Source organism: Macrotis lagotis, chromosome X (assembly GCF_037893015.1).
Source record: "Macrotis lagotis isolate mMagLag1 chromosome X, bilby.v1.9.chrom.fasta, whole genome shotgun sequence".
Classification (NCBI taxonomy): Eukaryota; Metazoa; Chordata; class Mammalia; order Peramelemorphia; family Peramelidae; genus Macrotis; species Macrotis lagotis.
Genome location: NC_133666.1, coordinates 571,767,193 through 571,790,985, shown reverse-complemented (window position 1 = coordinate 571,790,985; position 23,793 = coordinate 571,767,193). Strand labels below are relative to the sequence as shown.

Below are 23,793 nucleotides of genomic sequence, written 5' to 3'. Positions count from 1 at the left end.
CCGCTCATTTTCCTTCCTTCTTTTTAATGGGGTGAAACAAAGAAAAAAAAGCTGTCCAACAAATTCCTCTTTCAAATAACAGCCTTTCATAAGTTTGATGTCCACTCTCCCCAAAGTATTTTGTTTTCTAAGATAAATAGCCTCAGTTCTTTCAACTAGTCCTTATATGTCATAATCAATAAGACTTTATCTATTTTTCATATCTTCTAGATACTTTCCAGTATCTCTGAAAATATGGTTCCCTCAAATACTTCTTGTTACTATTTTCAATCATTATATTCTTAAAACAAAATAATAATGGCATATGGCATCTTTCTAGTGCAAAAATTATTCATGGATGCATATTTCTTTGTGAGTCATAGTCCCAGGTAGAAAAGTTAGACTAAAGCTGAAAATCAAGTTCTAAAATGAATTGTTGGCATATGTTGAATCAGGTGGAAATAATACTCTTCTAACATGACATGTTCATTTTTCTTTTTTTTACCATCCTTAACTCAATATGCCCTTTCACCCTTCTTCTTCCTCCTCATATCCCATTCCCACCAATTTGCAGAATATAATCTTGAACCTTGTGAGGATCCTGGAATTCCCCAATATGGCAACCGAATTGGACTGAACTTTGGAGTTGGAGATACACTGACTTTCTCATGCTCTTCGGGATACCGTCTAGAAGGAACTTCTGAGATCATCTGTCTTGGTGGTGGCCGGCGTGTGTGGAGTGCACCTCTGCCAAGGTGTGTGGGTACGTGGTCAGCTGCTTTCATTTGCTTGTATGTGTTGTCACTGTCCATGGAGTTGCAGATGTATAGCATGGATGTGCATGGTAACATACCCTTAGTTTTTACAATCTGTTGGATTTTTTCATCAATGTTTTTTTTTAGTTTTATTATTTTAGATTTCTTTTAAACCTAGAAATCTAGTATAGATAAACAAATTTCTGCTTTCTAGATGCTGCATTTAAGCAATCATGCTTTTTAGATTTTTTATTTTTTGTTTTTTACTGATGACAATGAACAGATAAAAATTAGTTTTGAGATTATGTAAAAGATGAAATATCATCACATTGTTAGTTAATTTTTCCAGTTTTGTTGATATTTTATCATTTGGAAAGGGTATGGCATAAAATATAAAACATGATTCCTTTCAATACAGAATTATTACTTTTCCTACCTAAGTTGACATGTCTGTGACTTTTCTTTCATACCTGACTTTCTTTCAAAAATATCAGGTTATTTATTGACTAGATACTTATAATTCCTGTAAGTTACTTAGTAAGTTAAGAAAGTAATTGATTCTATATTTTGAAAGATGGGAAAATTACAGATAGTTTAAATGAGCAGTTTGGAACCCAAACATCAATCTTGTGAAAATTGACACCTTCAATTCTAATGAAAAATTGGAAGAAAATTGAAGCAAAAAAAAACACAACACTATATTTCCCAAGGTCTATTATAAATCAGATATATAGGGCACACTAGCTCTTTCTACTGCCATATTTACCAAAATGATTGTTATTACATTCTAAGTCATCTCCAGTGCCAATATATAATTATCAAAAATTTATATCAAAACAGCTTAAGTTGAAAGAAATTTGACTATAATAATGCCAAGCTTACTACCATAATTTGTAGAAGAATATAAAATATTGTAAAACTGAATATATTCCTCATAATTCAGACCTTGGGCCAAGTTTTTTACTGTGATCTAAGAGAAGTATCTTTACAGTAAAGTTCTTAACCGTTTTATTGTCATGAAAACATTCTATATTCTGGTAAAGCTTATGGCCCCTTTTTCAGAACAATGTGTCTACTATATACATAAAATAAAATGAATAAGATTGTAAAGGAAATTTAATATATGGAAATGATTATCAACATATAGCAAAACATTTTGCAAAATAGTTGATATGTAGATATACTTTCTTAATTAACACATTAAATACAGACAATTTTAAGTGGGTTACTATAGAAATTTTAATTATATTTTAAGATTTATGCACTCTAATTTGATATGAAAATATCTGTGCTTTCTAATGTTGACAAAGTCACCTTCATAATTAAAGAAATGTTCAATTTCAATTAGAGGATTGTGAAAACAAAAATGTAATTTTTCTCTACCCAACTCCCTGAAATCTATCCATGACCCCTCTCTAAATAAGAGGAACACAGTTCCAACAAAATACTTCTATCTCTGTTTCCCAGTACTAGCAGTATCTGAACTGTATGAGGAAGTGAAAATTACTCCCCCTTAAGTCTCAAAGGAGACCTACATCTTCATAGCCTTTCTATATGACATAATAACTAAAAATTCTTGGACTTGGATGAGATGATGGGAATGGTTTCCCAGACTAAAGATATTGAACTAAAGTTATTACTCCAGTTCCTTATTTTACTGAAAATACCTTATTAATATATTTTATAATATTTTACTCCTCATAACCTTAACTGTTTTTAAAACCTCTTTGCAGATATGATCCTTAGCCTATCAAGGTATCCACAGCTTCATTCCAGTCATGATCCTTATTCCATAAAGTCTTAGTTACCCTTAGAGGGTTATGTTTGACTTATTGTTCTAAGATCTGAGGTGCATCAGGCTTATTTGCCTAAACTTTCAGCATTTTTGTATAGACATTTGAATCCATGCATTTCAACATTGTTTCCTTTCTTGGATTTTATTCAATGACTAATGAAAATTCACAACGCATCTAGCCAGCCGCAGATAGAGAGCCACATGCTCTATATCCCCATCTAGTCATCTAACAGGAAACTAGGTTTCACCAAGTGTAGGCATATCACCAACATTCCTACTACTGAATGTCTTCCTTCACTTTTCATGGTTTTTTTATCTTTTCATCTTTCCTTAGAAATAGTAATAGAATTGATGTTACAATTACTACAGCTCAATGTATGACTACCAAGTTATATATTGTTCTTCTCTTAATTACTCTTACATCTCTTATTCTACTTTCCCCCTTTTTAATACTGGTAAATTAGATACACAGTTGATAAATTTGGTACAAATTTTAGCCATTTTCTTCACAGTTCCCTGACTTGTGTTTTATGAAGAGTGGGAATTCTGTCATTCATTGTTGTAAAGACAAGATTTCAAAGCATGGGATAGAGAATTCATAGAAAAATTGTTGGAAAGTTGGAGAAAATTCCCCCTTCACCTGTTTGCTAATTTATCTGAGAGGGATAAAAACATCCTGCCCCATGTCTACCAGTGTAGTAAAAAAACAAATGACAAAGAGAGGAAATAGCTTGTCCATGTCAGGGTTAGAGGTAAAACTGGCATTTGCTTCTAGTAATTCTGCCATTTTCTAATGGTTGTCATTCTTCTCTCTTCAATACTATGTCAAAATTAACCTAAGAAAATAGTTTTGGTAATGCTGCTATAGTGAGATCCATAGTGAGAATCACTATCATCAGTACCAAAAAGGGGAAAACTAGAGAACAAATAGAAGAGTGCTCTCTTTCTCTTTTTCTGTCTCTGTCTCTCCCTATTTCTTTCTTCCATCTGCCTGCCTCTCTTTTTATATGTAGTATTTTAAGATTAGCAAAAGTTGACAACTATTATTATATTTTTATTCTCATTACAATCCTGGTAGGTAAATCCTAAGAACATTAGTAAAGCAAAATGAATACTGATCTTTCAATGAAAGAACTATTTTAGCCTTTATATGACCTATCTTAGGGTATTATATTACTAGGGAACAGGACATCTGTGGAATACTTTTACAGGAAAAATAATTCAAGAACATCCAACATAACATAATGATGAAGTATATTGTAGTTTTAGCTATTCATAAACATTACAAAATACTTTGTTAAATAAATGGCATTTTTTAATATGACCAAAACCTTAGAGATCAACTAGTTTATTTCCATCTTTTGGGCAATAAACTTGAGGATCATGAGAAATAATTAAATTTACACTGAAAACATCTAAGATTTTCTTCATTTCTTTAGATAAAACAAAAAATCGCATGATCTGAATATTCCTACCAATTATCCAGGAACTAAGGCAGGTCATATTAGAAATAAGAAGCTAATGAAGGAACATGTTGTTTTAGAAAGTAGATTAGTAAGTTAAATATTGGTGATGTTTTGTCTTTATACAGCACCTTTTCATCTAAGGACGCCAGACATTTTAAAGTCATTAGCACATCCATCCTCATAATCCCCATTTAACATATCTACTTCTATTTCTAATTTCATGTGTCATTGATTTTCTGTCTGACCTTGGACAAGCAACAACATCTCTCTCCTTACTCATGAGTGAAAAAGGGAATGATGATACCACTACTTTTCAATTGTACATGTCGTTCTCTTTTTTCTGATTATTTTTAGATGAACTGCTAATTTATGATAATGATTTAGTATTTAAACCCAACAAGACAATGAAATGAATGCTAATGGCAAAGTCATATTAGTCTACTATCTTATAAGTGCAGATTTCTTAGAATTCTAAAATCTGTCAGTTGGTCACGACTATGCAACCTCCCAACCAGCTCCAATTCAGCCCCCCTGCCCAGTTTATGTACATAAAAACCCTTATAGAATAAAATTAACCTATAACATTAGATTTCATGAAAATATTTTCTAGTTTTATATTTATGATCTAAAATATGAGTATAAGAAAATGGCCTATGAGAAAATTTAAATTTTAACCTTGTTTGCGTTATTAACTAGTTGTATGACTTTTAAGCAAGTCACCTAACAACTCTGTTTCATTTTCTTTATATGTAAAATATCAGCAATAAAGCTTGAATTTGAAGGCAAGACACATAAATTCTAGCCCTCTCTTTTCTGTTTCATAACTGATCAAAACTCCTTGAACCTCTTCTTCTTTACCTTGCTATTTGCTTAACACAATAATTATAAAGAAAATATTTTGCAAATCTTGGGGTTATATAATATGTATTTTTTTAAAAAGCTGCTGTTCCCTCCTTATGATGGTTTTGTCAAGATAAAATTATATGCAAATGAATACTTTTTGCACATCATGGACATTTAATAAATATTTGTAGAATATGAAAAAATAAGTAAAATACAAACATGAGTGTTATTTTTAGGCTACTGATTTTATTGATCTGAATAACATAATGTACATAAGTTCTTCAGTGAATCTGAAATCTAATTGATGGGAGTGCTTTCTCCAAAGTCATTTATTTTTGTCTTCTAATTCCATTTGTCTCTTGTCTATGCACTCAACTCAATCATTCATGTTAGAATAAGTCAATATGTTGCAGATCTTCCTCTAGTTGGCTTGGCATTTCATGGACATCAATGGAATATATGGGCAGTCTATTGATTATTTTGTGTTCTCATTATATGACAAGACTATCTTTCTTTTTCTCAGGAATACATGTTTCTGATGGTCTCCTTTGCCATGCTTTTATTGCTTTATTCTTAATAGGATGTAAGCTATTCTCATCCACCTCAGCATTGCTCTTTAGGTAATATGCAACTTTAATTCTTTGGATTCTGCTGCATTCTAGGATTCGTTGCTAAAATATTTAGGATTACAAAATATCATTGCTAAAATAATAATAACAATAATAATAATAATAACCTATTTCAGGGAAATTCTCAGGGTTATTAAAGAATGTAAAATTTCACAAAGGAAATCTAGGATGTTTATTTCCTCTTAATTAGAGCCTTCCTCATTTTCTGTCTTCATAAGCTGCTAGGTGACACAGCAGATATAGCACTGAGCAGATTTGAGTTCAAATCTGCTTCAGACTCTAGTGGTGTGACATTAGACAAGTAATTCTTATTTACTTTACTTCTTCCAATATAAAATGTGGATCAAATATGATAATATATATATGGATCTTAATACAGTATCTCGCATGTAATAAAGGCTAAATAAATACTTTCACCCTTCCCTTGTCCCATCTAGTGGAACAATCTTATATAATAATATGAACTAGGGGCCATTATCCATTCATTTGATTTTATTTTTGTAGATAATTCAAGCTCTTAAGTAATTATGAACATTATTTAGAAGAGTTCTGGGTGTGTCAACTATTATTCCTCTTACACCATTGCTATTGGTATCTATTGTTGAATAGTTTCAGTTGGTTCCAACTCTTTGTGACCTCATTTGAGATTTTCATTTGGCAATTAATGGAGTAATTTGCCAATTCCTTTTCCAGCTCATTTTACAGATGAAAAATTCTATGGAAAACAGCTTTCCCATGGTCACAGAGCTATTAGGTATCTGGGGTCAGATTTGAAATCAAAATTTTCAGACTTTAGGCTAGGTACTCTATCCCATACCACCTAGGTGCTTTTCAATGATTTTCTTTATTATTATGATTATATTAATGAGAATTTATGGAATAAAACAAACATTTCTAAAAACATAGTCCAATAAAAAAATTTTGCATATGAAATCTACCATGTACTCTTTGTTATTCCTTTCTAATGCACAATAAAATTATCATATAAATTTTTCTCCCTTTCAAATTAGACCCAAGTAGGTGTATGTGTGTGTGTTTATAGATTATAGATATAGATATAAATTATGTGTGTATGCAAAATTATTAGATAAATATTTGTATTTATCAGTTCTTTTCACTGAATGCAGATAGGTTCTTTCCATTTATGTTCTTTATAGTTAATATGGATATTGGTATTTATAAAATTAAAAAATAGAATTCTGATAAGTAATTTGTTCCATGATTCTCTAATTTTTTTAGAAAATCTTTCATATATAGATCATGTATTCATTTTGATCTTATCTTGGTAAATAGTGTAAGATATTCTTCTTTGCCTAGTTATTTTTACTTATTTTCCTTCTCAGCTTCTTTTCATCCTATCCCTGTTACCTCATCTTCTTCCCTTATGGTCTCATTCCCTATTTTAACCACACCTCTAAAAGATTTTCACTTATCTGTTATTTTATTCTTTCACCCCATCTCCTAATCTTAATTTATATAATTTTCTAAAAGCCTCTACCCCAAGGTGGTTAGATGGCACAGTGGGGGGGGGGCTAGGTGGCACAGTGGATAGAGCACCAGCCCTGGAGTCAGGAGTACCGGAGTTCAAATCCAACCTCAGACGTTTAATAATTGCCTAGCTGTGTGACCTTGGGCAAGCCACTTAACCCCATCTGCCTTGCAAAAAAAAAAAAAACTAAAAAAAAGCCTCTACCCCACCAAATTCCTCAGTTTTCTTACCTCCCTATATGTTCAGAATTCTTCTAAGACTCTTCAAATGTATTTATTGTTTTCTCTTCAACCCAGATGAAATTAACATTCCAATTTTATCAACTTTCCAACCCCACCTGCTTCTTATGTATTAGTTCTTTCTTTCATGGCATGTTGACATGAGATAATTTTTTTCTTTTAACCTTTTCCTACCCAGTTTTCCTTTTTAGAACCACCTTATCATACACAACTCAGCCCCAACCTTTCCTTCAAACTACCTTAGTAATGATAACAGTTTTAAGAATACCAAATCCTTCTAATACTAATAATTACTAATATTAATCATTTTTATTTATCATAAGTAAACCATTTGACCCTAAGCAGGGCTTTATAAATAGTCTTTAATGACTTCCTTATATTTCTTCTGGATCTTTTATATCGACTTTTTCATTGAATTTGGGTCTTTTTTGCTACAAATATGTAAAAATCTTTCATTGATGAAATATCCATGATTTTTTATTCAGGAATATATTCAACTTTTCTAACTAAGTTATTCTTGGATGCAGCTCAGCTCATTGTTCTTCAAAATATAATGTTCTGGGGCAGCTAGGTGGTGCAGTGGATAAAGCACTGGCCCTGGAGTCAGGAGTACCTGGGTTCAAATCCGGTCTCAGACACTTACTAATTACCTAGCTGTATGGCCTTGGGCAAGCCACTCAACCTCATTTGCCTTGCAAAAAGCCTAATATATGTCTTTTAGTGTATAAGCTTTTAGGCCTTGTTAAATCCTTATTATTTTTTCCACATTATTTAAATTTTTTATTTTGGGTTTTTTACTTTATTGCTTATAATATTTCTTCTTGAATCTACGAATTTTGAAATTTGACATTATTGTCAGTTTTCTTTCTAAGATATCTTTCAGGTAGTGATTAGTGTATTTTTTTTCTATTTCTATTTTACCTTCTTGTTTTAGAAATGCAGTATATTTTTTCTCAAGAATTCCATGTAATAATATTGTCTTTTTTATCATAAATTTCAGATAGTCTAACCATTCTCAAATTGTCTTTTCCCAATCAGTTGTTTTTCTAAAGAAATGTTTCAGATTTTCTTTAATTTTTCTAATTTTATTATATCTTGGTGTCATAACTTCACAGTGGTTGGTGGAAAAATTATGTAAACATTTCTTTTTTATTATTTTTTTGCAAGACTAAGTGTTCCTTCTTACTTATTACTAAATGCACTCCATTATTGGTTAGGAAACAATCATTCCTATACAGTTAGCTGTGGTCCAAAAAATCCCAAATTCTATTTTAGTAGCTTCTATGATGTCTAATATAATATATTATAATTAAGCATAGTTATATTTTGAATTATATCTAATGTCCAATCTGTCTACTTGTTTTGATACATTATTTACCAAAAATTGCCTGTTCTAATTTTTACTTATAAAGCCCAAGTTTAAAATATTTAAATTATATATATATATATATAATATTCTTATAGAATAATAAAGATGGAAAATTTAGTCAGTAATTAACAATTTTCTTTTGTTTACCATTTTTTCCCAGTAGCAACAAAGTTTGAGATTTTCTTTCCCAAAAGTCTTTGATATTGTATTTCTTTCTGACTCCTTGAGATTTATTCCCTTATTCTGTACAAGTTTTTATTCTTTCTAGAATAGGTTCTTTCTGCATAACAGGTTTTCTTATAGTTTATCTTCCTATGTTTCTTCCATGGTGTTTTGATTTCTTCTTTAATATCTCAAGGACTATAATATTAACATTAAAACAAGGTAGGTTCACTATCACTAGTAAAATAATAAAAAGAGTGTTCATAAACAATATTTACATATTTTTGCCATTTTTCATGTAAAGTTTGTTGCCTTCTTTCCAGTTCCAGCTTTCAAAGTCCTTAGGATGAGTTGGATTTACTAGGCCATTTATCATGCTTTCTTTAAACTTGATTTTATCCCTACTGCTTCTTACTGTTTTATAAATTAAAGCTGTTCACTCCACAAAAAAGCTTACAGATTTATTTTCTAAACTTGTATATCCTTGACCAATGACCCCTTTTCTGTTTGTCAAAGAGATCTCTTTGTTGGTTGAGGGATTTTCTAGGATCTCTTGGTCTCTTTCTTATGTAATTCTTATCTTATACAGAATCTGGTTCATGAATGGCATCACCTCTCTTCTTTGGGAACAAAAGACAAACATAATTATCATATTGCTGAAATTTCTTCAGGAAATATGTTCACTTTTTATTTTATTCCTTTTTCCATTTTCCACTAATTTTGTTTAAATAGGTCAACTTGAAATTGCTTCATGTGTATTATTCCATCATCTTTTATTCTTCTCATTTGATATGGATTTTTTTGCAATAGGAAAGATACTAAATATGAAGTAAGAGCAAATCTCAAATATTCCATCAATGATCTATATGACCTGGCAAAGTTCACAGTCTCTCTGAGATTCAGATTCCTTAACTTTACAATGAATTGACTGAGGTGGGGGGCAGATCTCTAAGGTGTTTTACTGTTTGGAATCTATTAGATCCTGATCATTTGAGTTTATTCTTTGCCTAAGTAGTCTATAGTTTCACCGTACACAGATACCTGTTAAGTTGAAAAGACTCACTTTGGGAACCACTTGCTTCCTGTTGATTTAAATGAAATCCATCTCATTTTTTATGATTTTTGGTATTCATGGCATCCCATGACTTTTTTCCTTTGCTTCTTTAAGAAAATATTTGTCTTAGTATCAAAGGAGATAATACTTATAAAGTGTTTTGCAAAACTTAAAGTCCCATATTAGTGATAACTGTCCCTGCCACTGTTGTAGCAGCAGCATTGGCAACAATGGTGGTAGTGGTACTCAGTCTGGAGTCAGGAAGACCTGAATTAAAATGTGACCACTAGGAAAGTCACTGAACCTTTGTCTGTCCCAGGTCGCCCAACTATAAAATGGAGATTATAATATGACCTTCTTCCCATGATTATTGAGAAGACATGGAATAAAACAGACACTAAAGAAATAATTATTCCCTTTTTTAAATACAGGAACAAGGTTTCTGCTACACTTTCTAAGTTCTTACTCCTCTAATATGTTTTACAATTTATTTTCTTTCTCTTTATGTCACTTTTGCATTGAATTCACCAGATACTAAAATGTTTATTTATTTTATTTGAAGGATGATATCAAATTCTTCATAGAATTTCCTACCTTCTCATCTGTGGTAACAAAATAGATAACTGACATAAAAATTTTATTTATTTATATGTTGGTCTTCTTCACATGTGTTTTTCATGAGCACTGCAATATAATATGACTAACATCACAAGAAATAATATTTCTTAGAGCCCTCAGATGCAGGATAGAAACAATGTCTTTATTTTCCTCTAAGAGGAATACCTGTGAGTCACTTTTTCCCTTAGCTTCAACTTCCTTTTGTCTTCTGATTTCATTTACACTTTAAAAAATTGGGATTGTTATGATTCACTTCCTCTTAAATTTCTTCTCATTAATTGCTGGGAAAAGATCTCATATTTAAAGAACTACTAATTAAGCTATTGTTTCTAGATGCTATAGAAATTATGATTATTAATATCCTATACTTCTCTCTCCTTCACTGTCACATTCATTGTGGCAATGGAAGGTCTGACATCCATTTTATATTTTTCTTTGTTTTCTAGACTACTATAGCCAAGGAATTCATCACTGTGCAGTCAGCATGCTAGTTGTGATGTGCTTTTCTGTGCTTAGATACAGGAAGTCAAACCATTTTTAGAACTATTTGTTGTGGAGAATATAGCACATTTTATTAAGTTTTCATTTTTGAATATTACTATAACAATGTACGTTGCTGATTGGTATTAGTTTGTGACCTTGAGAAAGTTAATTAACCTCAGTTTCATCTTTAAAATGAAGAGGTTGGATGAGGCAAATTCTAATGCTCCTTCCAATTCTATGACCAATCCAGATTTATTTTGCTAGAATCTAATTTTTCCCTTATTTATCAGGAAAGATGCAAGACTACAGCCTATTAAGAAAATAGAAAGCATTGAGTTTTTAATTATTCTTTTTTCCCCTCTTATCACATGTGTTAAGAAGAGAAAATAAGCTCTTTTGCTAATATAGATTAATCATTTCCTTTGGAATCAATGAGTTTATGGATGTTATAAACTTTATTTATGATGGATTATTTAGTATCTTTCAATATATCAGAATCATATTATCAAAGCTCTTTTCTTAAGCCAATGCACTCTATTAGCTATAGCATTAGCCTTTTTTTCCAGGTAAATTTTCAAACAGATGTTTTTGTGAGTTTATTATTATTTTTTATTTATTCTATCTGTTGGTCCCTATCAAATATTAAAGTGATTCAAGTATATTAGTTCAGACAACTTCAAGTCAAGCCATGATAAAATTTAAAAATTATCAAGCAAAATTAAATTTTGTCATTTTTTTACTTCTTCTAATGAACAGTATTATCAGTCATCAACCATGATGTGGAATGAGTGGAATAAGCAACAATATGCAATTAATTGACCTATGTAGGGTATATGTATATGTATGAACATCTGAATAACCTATATTGAATATTCACTATTGTGGTAGTTGAATTATCAAATATGCTTTATATTAGAATAATATAATCAACTCGAGATAATAGCTTGTCATTTAATGCACTGAGTATTTTCTGAATTTTGTAGTATTTTCTTTATACGTGAGAGAAATAAAAACAGGCAATAATGTTATTTGTTATAAATACTTCTTGGAAGAATACTATGTCAGTCTAAGTAACCAATTATTCTAATGTATGAAAATATTGTGTACAATAGCTAATGAAGATAATAACTGTAAGGTTTTTGTTTTTTGTTTTTTACTGTTTTTGGTTTTTTTTTAGTTTAGGATTATATCTCCATAGAAGAAAATGAGTTAGACAAAATACCCTGTGGCAAACCAAGTAACATATTTAATTCACTGAAAGACTGCAGCTAGATTTGGTCTCTCTTTTACTGAAGATTATCTCCTTTAGATACCATTTTTGAGAATTTGGTTGAAGATTTTGAATTCTTAATTCTCCTTAAATATGTTTGCATGAATTATATTCATAACTTGAATAACAGTCTTGGCCTGACCAATAGACTGCTGACTAGTTATATAAAAGGGGTTAATTAAAATAGGGTATGCTTGAGGAAGGTGAAGGTTTTCAGACAATGCTGGGGCAAAAGGAAGGAAATATAACAATATGTTTATTAATGTACATTCATTAGGATAGAATCTTCAGAAGCAAGAGAAAGATATAGGACCTAATAACAAAAGCAATAATGCAATGTTAGAGATGTCTTAAGATGATATGTTTATGTATACAATACCTCTTCAAGCTTTGTTAAAAAAAATAAAAAAAACAGAATCTGACTTTCAAAGCATGCAAAACTTTCCTGTGGTCATGTACCACTGTTCCATCCCACTCTATTCCACATGTTATCATTTCAAAGAAATATGAATAAAACTTAGCTGTATCTCATGTTTGAAAATTTCATCTGGAGAATGATAACATAAGTGCTGTTGTGGCAGGGATTCCTAACCGTTTTTGTGTCATGGATCCATTTGGCACTATGGTGAACTCTATAGAACTTTTATCAGAATAATTTTTTAAATTTATAAAACAAATGTAGTAATTAACATAACAAAGATAAGGTGATTATAAAAAAAATAAAACAAGTTCATAGTCTCCAAATTAAGAATATGGGTTAGAGGGAATTACTTTCTACAAGTCTGTTTTTAAATTTATTTATTTTACAGCAAACATTAAATATGTGGGTATTGGGTCCCTAATTCTTACATTTTATAATATCATATTTGAGATAATTTTAATTTTACTTGCCATAGAAAATAATGAATATAAATAAAATATAGTTTGAATGCAGAACTATAAAATAAAGTAGTCCATTAGACTTTTTCAAGAGGGGAAAGATGCTTTAAGAAACTGCTGCACAAATCTTCTTCATTCACATTGATCCTGTACTATATTACAGTAATAGTAAGGTTGGCACTAGACCATGCCATGGTTTGACCATGGTCAAATCTATATCATGGCATAGTTTTGGCTTTTGATTGTTCATTCATTCTTTGTTGAGAATATTCTTCTAATGTCAGTAGGCATGTTGTTAAGTAAAATCATCTCCTTTGAAGTGACTGATGTCTTACTCTTGAATTTAGGGGCTCTTTTCGAGAATTTGGGAACTCTTGCAATAAATGAATAAAATAAAATAAAATAAAATGATTGTGTATGGACAATGTGGCTATCCCCAAAATGGATTTCCTTATATGAGGCACGTATGATGACTACTCCCTTTTTGAGTTGGCTTAATTATTTTAATCTGCTCTCACAATGGCAGGTCAAGGATCTCAGAGAAAAACTACCACTACTCAAATTCTTAGAGGTAACCCTGATGAGAGGTAATTTACCTATTATATTCTATACTCTGTATCTTGAGCTCCTATTAATACATTTCTATTTATAGTCTCATAGTGATGTGATGATACTTTTATATATTAAAAATTACCACCACACAATCATACTAAAGATTCTTTCAGAGACACAGGGATAATCCTCTACACTCCAGCTCTTGAACCCCCCATATTGCATTTCTATTCATATACACAATAAATACATTTTAAAATGTTAAAGATAGTCATTTGTTTAGCAATACAATGAATGAAAAATATCATAGGTCCTCATTTATGAAAGTAAAAGCATAAATAATAAGTACATCACATTTTGAATATAAATATATACTTTCTCAAAAATAAATTTATTATCTTTGGGATTTGAAGTAGACAGGAAGAAGCAAATGCTTATAGGGACTTGACAAGAAAGTACATGAAGATAGAAAATTATTGTACATGGGCAAAAACAATTTTAGGAAACTAGACATTGATATCATTGATCTATTCAGAAACATATGAACCATATAATTCTTTCTTTAGGCTATTTTGTTCTTGTTCGGTAGTTTCAGTCAAATCTAATTCTTAATGGACCCATCCAAGCATTTCTTGGCAAAGATGCTGGAGTGATTTGCCATTTCCTTCTGAAGCTAATTGTACAGATGAGGAAACTGAGACAAGCAGGGTTAGGTGACTTTGCCAGGCAGTTTCTAAGTATCTGAGGTCAGCTATGAACTCAAATCTTCTTGACTCCAAGCCTGGTACTCTATCTACTTTGCCACCAACTGCTCCTATTAGCCTTTCTGCTAACAGCTTTTCTGTTGTTCTTTATCACTCTCCAGCTAGACAGATCTGATTCCCTTCTATAACCAAAAATAGGATTTATAAGATCTTCCAACTAATAATCATTCTATAAAAGGCAGTTAGAAAGTGTTGCCTTTTATTTAAAAAAAAAAACAGCTCATTTCAAGGAAGAAAACTCCTAAGCTTATTGAGCTAACTATATTACTTCAGGCTTCTTTTTCCATGCAAAAAAAAATTTGCTTAGAACCAAGCCCTCAACAATGAACTCAGATTGACTCTTTGGTTAAGGCAAATGGATATTGCCAGTTCCTCCTCACAGAAAAGAAGAATCATTAACTATCTTTCCCACATTCTAGTTTTCTTATAATAGAAAGAACAAAGAAAAACAGCAAAATTTTTGAAAATCTTCATCTCTTTAAAGTTGGTGATGCTACAGAGACATAGGTGAAACTTCAATCTTCAATCAGCAAATCAAGAATTGTCAGGAAAACAAGCTTCTCAGCAAATAGTTTATATGGTTGAGGACATTTTCAAAAAACTCCCACATCACCCCTTTTAAAACTTGCTTTTCATCTTACTGTTCTTTAAACTTCAAATCACCTTCTATTTCCTATATTATAATTAAATCCAAGACTTCCAGATCTCAACAATTCAATTTTTACCTAAAACTAACCCCCCAGTTTATGTTTTATGGTATCACCAGTTCTTCTAATTCATAAATTTCTCACTTTTAATAACTTTACCCTTGTTCATAAAATTGTTATTTGCAAATGAGCTGAGACACTATTAACCTATAGTTTTTAAGTCTTCCTCATGTTCAGTATCCTATTTTGAATATTTAAATTTCTTTTCTTCATTTTCATATTTTCTAGTTTTAAGTAAAAGTTCCTTCTCTACCCATTAAAACTTTCAAATCTAGACAAAATGAATATTACTATATATTTTATAAAGTAATTTGAATTGATATTTTTGCCATAGTATATTTTCTATTTCAAAATGTTTAAATTCCATTAATAAGATAGGTTTCCTAATACACACATTTTAACAATTTTATTAAAATGAAGTGATTTTTTTTCTATAAAAAAACATCAAAATGGACACCAAAGTACTTCTTCTATCCCTCAAAGAACTAAGTAGTTTCATATGGAAAAGGACTACTTATTATATCAATATTCCCAACAAATTTAAGTCCAAGATTGGAATCTATTCTCAACAATAAAACCTGCATTCAGAAAAAGAAATGAAAATGACTAGCTTCATCTTATCAGTTTTTAAGATGTTGTTATCCTGTCAAAAGAGGATATCTCATCAACACAGTAAGGGTGTAGCAGACTCTACATTAAGTAAGTAAGCATATTAAAAAGCTTGGTTATAGAAACAGAAACTGCCAAAGACAGCCAAGAACTAGAGGTTCAGGAGCTCCCCCTTAGCTCACTAGGATAAATACCAGCTACTCTCACAACCTGCAAGTTGACATGTTCTGTTTCCAGAATGGAAAATGAGAGTTTTCTTTCTTGCTCTTCACTTTACTTCTTGTATTCTCATTTGATCTGGCAATCCAAGGGAGAGAAAGCATGAAGAAGCAAGTCAAGATCTAAAGTTGCTCCCTCATAAACAATGGGGAAAGGATATTGTACCAAAAAGAATTCTTTCCCCTAATTCTCAGTCAATGCATTTGGAGGAAATCCTGCCCACTGGAAACTAGACAGAGGAAACCTCTATATACTCTCAGCAAAGGGGATGAGTGATTTGTCCTTCATAGGATTCCAACAAAAGCAATCACAGAATTGATTTGAGGACTTATTTAAATTATTCAAGAGTTCATATTATCAACTCTCTGGTACAGTTAAACCAATTTTACCATTGTGTTAATACAGCTAATTATTTAATTAAAGTCACTTTAAGTTTAGCATGTATTAGAAGGTACTGTGCTTAGGCAACATAAGGTAATGGAGTGTAGTTAAGCAAGAAGTGGATAAAAATCTTATCTCTAACATGTATTAGTTGGTCTCTATGAAACTCAGTCTAAAATGATGCCAATACAGTATCACTGATCTCTCAAGGTTATAGTGAGGAGTACATGATGTAGTTAGGAAAACTCTTGGCAAAACTCAAAGTTCTACTGAAACAACCAGTGATAATTAGGAATTTATGGAGTAAAATGCTAAGAATACCTTTGATTTACTCAGCATGTCAGTCTGCAGAGGTATTTCCACATGTGAATATAATGAATAAAGTACAGAGGCATCAAATCCGGAAAGGTTTCATTGATTTGCTTATATTCTGAGGAGTTGAATCTTGGGTGTCACAGTGATGTATCTTTGGCTTCCAGGAAATTCTATCACTTGGCACTTGAGATAACTAGAGGAAATAATTAAACTTTATTGCTGCTTGTAACTAAATTAGAATTTGATTGTAAGTCTCTGGAGGAAAAAGAGGTTTAATTTAAGTTATAATAGATTGACACTACACCTTTTTCTAAAGCAGAGAGAGAATGACCAGAATTACATTAGGAAAAATTATTTTAAAATTCCATATTTTAGAATTTCCTTATCATACAATCTATTTCCATATAACTACGATAATGTGAAAAATTATAATGGAAAATAATGGATTCCTCTATAGCAAAGGATATTGTAGTCCAAATAAACTTTTATTTCTCATTTGAAAATGGTCTTAGTTAAGCTTTCAAATCATTTACTGCTTATTTTGTAACACTTAAAAAAAGCTACAAATTAGAACATTATCATAGAGACTGTTCTGTACTAAACTTAGCCTGTGGTTCCACAGTATTAACAAAGGTACAGAAGGGGTGCAGTGAGTATAAAATGAGGACACTATGATTGACTAGTCTAAGAAGTATCACTGTCACTATAGCATGTGCTAGTAATGAGAGGTATTCTCTTTTCTAGACATCTCTATTTTGGCAACTATTTACCTTTCAGCTCAAGCTTACCTAGTATCAAACCAGAATCTTTCCTGCAGGGAAAAGAAACTGAAGTCAACATCCTGTATTTTATAAAAAGTTGGTTGCCATGGAAATAATATGATGTTACAAAATAAGCATCATAAATTAACCGTAGGATCAAGTAGGACAGATGGGTTGCATGAGAGAAAGAGAATGCTTATTTAAATAAACAATAACCCTGATAATTATAAAAAATGTCAAAGTAAATTACTGTAGACGTACTTTTATAGGACATAGGAACTTAAATTTTCAGCAAATTATTAGTGGAATTTAAATCTTCTGTGTCAAGTAGCTCTTTAAAAAAGGAATTAGGGAATTAATTATTAGAACTCCCACAATTTAAATTTCTAGGTTTAACCTAATTTTCTTGTATCTATGAATTGTATCCAAGGACTCTCTTTGTATCTCTCTATTGGCTCTTAGAAAAATTATAGGCATGGTTAAGTTCTAGGTAACATTTTTCTTTGCATGTGCTTTAATCAGTCCACAAAGACTACATTTCAAAAGTGATAGCTTTTATTTTTTGAATTTTATTATAACATTCTAAATTTACAATGATTGACACTGTATTGGGGTTAGCTGTATTGCACTAAATTTTCTTTGCAATGTGTTTAATTTTAACATAGTCCTTTTTTTTAATATGTGGGTTGAAACTTTGTTGAGTTTAACTTAACACCAAGAGTATTCTTATCCTTTTGTTTTTCTTATAGGAAATCATATCTTATCATTATTTAGCATATTCTAGTTATTGATAGTTTATTAGAGATTTACATATACTTTACCTTATGAAAAAACTATGGTTGCATTATGTAAGCATTTACTGCTATAAAACATTATACTACATCTTTAGGTACCATGTAGTTTAAAAATCTGAGCCTGAGGTTTAGTGTTGTGGTAGATAAGAATCCTGAACTTCCTCTAACAGTTATCACTTTTGTGATCATGGATAGTCCCTGGATCCTCAGACAATTTTATAGTTGTGGATGGGGTGAGACCCTTGTAGTGGGGTGCTTTGTCATTTTTCAAACTGATAAAATTACAGGTTGCTGAAATACATTATCTACAGAATAACAGAATTAGATTTGAAATTTCAGAATTACAGATCATTTAGAGTAAAGAATCAGAAGGGATCAGATGAATTTGACAGAGCAAAGGAAGGGAGAAATGGCTGATGAACACTAAGATCTAAATATTAGGTATGAAGGTCTTCCCAAAGAGGAAGAACCTCTGTTAGATGATTACTTTGCCACATAGTAAAGAAAGTAACGTTGGGAGATTTGAGTCTTTTTTCAGATGCAATCAGCTATATAAGAACTGAAGCCCTCTTCTCACCCCACATCCCTAATTGCCTTTTGAGGAGGAGAGGCTGCAGGTTTAGAAAAAATTCAAGAACTTATTGGCAGCTAAGTGGCACAGTAGACAGAATAATAAATTTAGGGTCAGGAAGACCTGGGTTTGAATCCTACCTTGGAAATCTGTTAGCTTCTAAGACTGGGCAAGTCATTTAAACTTTCTTATCTTTGATTTCTTATCTCTAAAAGGGGAATCATAATAGTAGTAGCTAATGTATAAAGTTGCTGTGAGAATCAAATGAGAAATTATTTGTAAAATGCTTTGTAAATGTGAAAGTACTACATAATTATCTAATTTTATTAATATTCCTATTTTATTGATGAGAAAATAAGGTGAAGAAAGAGGACTTTTCCAACTTAATATTATTGACTGTTGAAATTGGAACTCAACTTCTTTGACTTCTAAATCCAGTCCTCTTTCTACCCTTTATCCCATGCTCCCTTTCCAAAAATAATGCATATTTTCATTTTAGTACCAGAGAAATAGAGTATAAATAATCAGCTCTAGATTTTATGGTGACACAAACTATTTATGAAACAGAGATGGAAAACTCAGGCTGACATTCACTGTATAGATTACTACTCTGGGGAGTGATGTGATTATTTATTGTTCCCATTTTACATATGATGAAACTGAGGTAGACAGAGATTAAGTGACTTGCTCACAGTCATCCAATTAGTAAGTGCCAGAGGCAAAATTTGAATTTAAGTCATTTTGATTCCATGTCTCCTACTTCATCCACTGTACTACCCAGCTGCCTTAGTAATACTAGTAGTACCTGCCTCACATGTTTCTGTGTTAGCATAATAACAATTTTAAGTACTTTCTAAACTATAAAGGAGTATATTTAATGCCAGATATAATTATTGCTATTGTACTTTTTGGAGAATTACAAGACATTCAATAGTGATACCCTAGAAAGTCTCACATTCTTCGTTATTTCTTCCAGTACTATTCTTATTTGTATTCATACAACTAACCTCACTGGAATAATGCAACAGTTTTTAAAATTCTGCATCCATCTAGTTAGTACTGTTTAGTCATCTGTACATTTTTTTTACTGTTTAATTGATTTTTTCTAAAAGAAGTATTATATTTTTATCCAATCACATGTAAAAACGGTTTTAACATTTATTTTTAAAACTTTGAGTTCCAATACTCTCCCTTATTTACTGTTCACACCCCTCATTGAGAAGGCAAGCAATTCGATTTAGGTTTTTACAAGTGTAGTCATGCAAAATTTATTTCCATTTTAATCATGTTGTAAATAAAATGATAGGCTAAAAATTAAGAAAATAAAAATTAGGTTTAAAAATATGCTTCAATCTATAATCAGACACCAACGATTCTTTACTGGGAGTAGATAGCATTTTTCCATCATAAATCCTTCTGTTGTCTTAATCATTGTATTACGGAGAATAGCTAAGTCATTTACAGCTGATCATCTTAAAATATTGATGTTACTTTGTACACAATACATTTTACTTTGTGACAGCTCATGCAAATCTTTCCAGGTTTTTCAGAGACCATCCTGCTTATCATTTCTTATAGCAGAATAGTAATCCCTCACAATTACATGCCATGATATGTTTAGCCATTTGGTCATCCCATCAATTTTGAATTCTTTCCTACAAGAAATGAGTTGCTATAAATATTTTTTTATTATTTAAGTCCTTTTTCTTTTTTCTTTTTTATCTCCTTTAGGATACAAATTTAGTAGTAAGCCTTTGGGCACAGTTCCAAAATGTTCAAAAGAATGATTGAATCAGTTCACAATTCCATCAACAATGCATTAATGTCTCATTTTTTTCCCTCAACCCCACCAATATTTTTCATTTTCTTTTTCTGGCCTATTACCAATTTAATAGGTAAGTGTTAATACCTTAGAATTGTTTTAATTTGCATTTCTCCAATCAGTGATTTAGAGCATTTTTTAAAAAATGGCTATAGATAGCTTTGATTGCTTCATCTGAAAACTTCATATATTTTGATTATCATTTGGGAATTGAATCTTATTTTTATATTTATATTATTTCAACTCAGTTCTTTTTGTGTTTGAGAAATATCTTTATACAAGAAATTTGATTGAAATTTTTCACAGTTATGATTGCCAACTGTATTTCCCCCATCATATTCTGCCTTGCCTATTCTATTCTCTTTAAGTTTTTACCCTTTCCCTCCTTGTATTTTACTTCTGAATTCTACCTCCCTTAAATTCCTTTCCCTTCTTTCATGTCATTCCCTTTTCTTATCTTCTTCCCTTTGTACTTTCCTATAGGTTAAGTAAGATATCTATCTATCTATCTATCTATCTATCTATCTATCTATCTATCTATCTATCTATAATCGAGTGCTTATATTATTCCCTCTTTGATCCAATTCTGATGAGAGTAAAGTTCACTCACATTCTCTCACCTCTCCCATCTCCCCCTCCATTGTAAAAGCTTTTTCTTGCCTTTTTTATCTGATATAATTAATACCATTCTCCTTCTCCTTTTCCTTTTCTCCCAGTGCATGCCTCTTCCTCACTCTTTAGTTTTATTTTTTAGATAGGATCCCTTCATATTTAACTCATACCTATACCCTCTGCCTATACATACTCCTTCTAACTATGCTAATAATGAAAAAATTATTATGACTCACCAATATCATCTTCTTATGAAGGAATATAAATAGTTTCACCTTATTAAGTCCCTTTTGAATTCCCTTTCCTGTTTATCTTTTTATACTTCTCTTGTGTCTTGAATTTGAAAGTCAAATTTCATATTCAGCTCTGGTTTTTTTCACCAAAAAGGCTTGAAATTCCTCTGTTTCACTAAATATCCATGTTTCCCTTAAGTAGTCTACTCAGTTTTTCTGGGCAGGTGATTTTTGGTTGAATTCTAACTCCTTTGCCCTTCTGAAAATCATATTCTAAGCTCTCCCAACCTTTAATGAAAAAAATGCTAAATCCTCATTGTGGACCCATGATAATTATATAGTTTCTTTTTGTCTGCTTGCAGATTTGCTCCTTGACCTTAAAGCTATCCTTTCAGAAGGTGATTGGTGAATTATTTCAATTTCTATTTTACCCTATGACTCTACAATATGAGGACAATTTTTTTGAAATAATGGCTAGACTATTTTTTAATCATAACTTTAAAATAGTCCAATAAAATTTAATTTTCTCTCCTAGATCTATTTCCAGGTCAGTTGTTTTTTCAATAGGAAATTTCATATTGTCTTCTTATTCTTTTTTGCCTATGTTCTGTTTCTTGATTTTTCATAGAATCATTTTTCTATTAAAAAATTTGATTTTTAAGGAATCATTTTCTTCAGTGAGCTTTTGGTCTCATTTTCCATTTAACTCTTTTCTTCAGTGAATTTTCAAGGCTTTTTCCCATTTAACAATTCAGCTTTTCAAGACATTCTTTTCATTGACTTTTTGTACCTCTTTTACCATTTGACATTCTTTTATTAAGATAATTTCTTCAGTATATTTTCAAAATGTTTAATTTTTTTATGATTTTTCTTGCATCACTCTCATTTCTCTTCCCAATTTCTCCTCCACCTCTCTTATTTGATTTTCAAAATCCTTTTAAAACCCTTCTAAGGCCTAAGTCAAATTCATATTTTTCTTGAAGTTTTTAATTTTAGGATCTTTGACTTTGTTATCTTCTGAATGTGTGTTTTGTTCTCCCTTTTCATAGTATTAACCTTCTGTAACCAGAATATATTTCTATTGTTTTCTCATTTTCCTAGTCTTTTTTCTTGACTTTTAACTCTTTATTTAAAAAAGGTCTTTGAATCCTGGGTAGAGAGGGCACTATCCCAAGCTACAGGTGCTATGTTCAGCTGTTTTTAGAAATACTTCCAGGGACCTGTGAGTTTTTGGTTCTTCCAAAGTAATGTGCTCTAAGGAGAGGTCTGTTCAGTACTCTTCTGACCTGTGCTCTGGTCTGTGAGCCACCACAAACACTTTTTTTATCTCCTGAAACTGTGAAAAAGAACAGAAGTTTGCAGCCCCCTAACTCTGGTGTACTAGTGCTCCTCTTTGCCCAGGGACTGCTACCCAGAACTTTGACCCAGATCAGAGAATGGACAAAGCAACAGAGACCCACTCCCAGGGTGAGCAAAGACACCTGTAATCTTAATCTGATCAGTTTTTTGATCCCTTTTCTGTCTGTAGGCTGAGAGCTCCTGACTGTGTTTTACTTTTAAAAAATCCTAACCAAATATATTTTTTACTATATTTTCAACAGTAAGCATTGCAGTATGGTATACAGATCATGAATTCTTGAAATTCAATAATATTTTTGGATTTTTGTCCATGTTTTCTATTTCTCTGTGGAGGTTATGCCATTATATTTTATTTGTTTCTTGTTTTTATTTTATACACATGAACATACCCCCCCCCTATTTAATACAAGCTCCCTCAAATAATGTGCAGGTCTGTTTCCATGCAAAAGTTCACAAGACCCAAACAATGTGCTTAATAGGGACAAAATTAATTCAAATTCAATGCATTTAATGAAACATCATACTAACAAATGTAAAAATGAATCACCCCCCCCCCCCAAATCTAGGACATAAAAGCACAAATATAAAACCTTCCTTCAGTAATGGGAGTAATACATAATAGGGAACACCCACACATCAAGTACAGTCTCATTCAGGATCAAATTCCTCAAACCCATAACTTCACTCCTTGACTCCATATTATATACACCTCACTTCCCATTTAATATTTTTCCAAGCCTGTTGATTTCACCTATTTTACAACTCTAGAATATGAACCACTACCTTCTCTGATACAGCCACTATCCTTGTGTAGGTCCTTACAAAATCCATCATAACCTAGCCATCTTCTAAATTCTAGTCTTCTTATACCTTTGTGATGTTTAAAAAATTGAGAAATATAATTTCTGGATAATTTGTCATTCTATTATTAATGATCGTATTTTATTAATAAATGGTAGTCAGTGACACTCTCAAATGCCAAAAGAACCATCTGGCGATAGGATCACAGTTTATTTGCCCTTAGAAGAGTGGGTTTTCCTGAGGGTGGCAATCAACTCTGTTAA

The 23,793-nt window shown here is 31.4% G+C and overlaps 1 protein-coding gene across 1 annotated transcript in view; it reads left to right on the top strand.

Annotated features, from left to right (window-relative positions):
• Positions 1-23,793, top strand: part of CSMD3 (CUB and Sushi multiple domains 3) — a 639,662-nt gene that overhangs the window by 74,999 nt on the left and 540,870 nt on the right. The window contains exon 8 of the mRNA XM_074202120.1: positions 554-742. Coding sequence (XP_074058221.1) covers positions 554-742 — 189 coding nt within the window. The remainder of the gene's footprint in view (positions 1-553; positions 743-23,793) is intronic.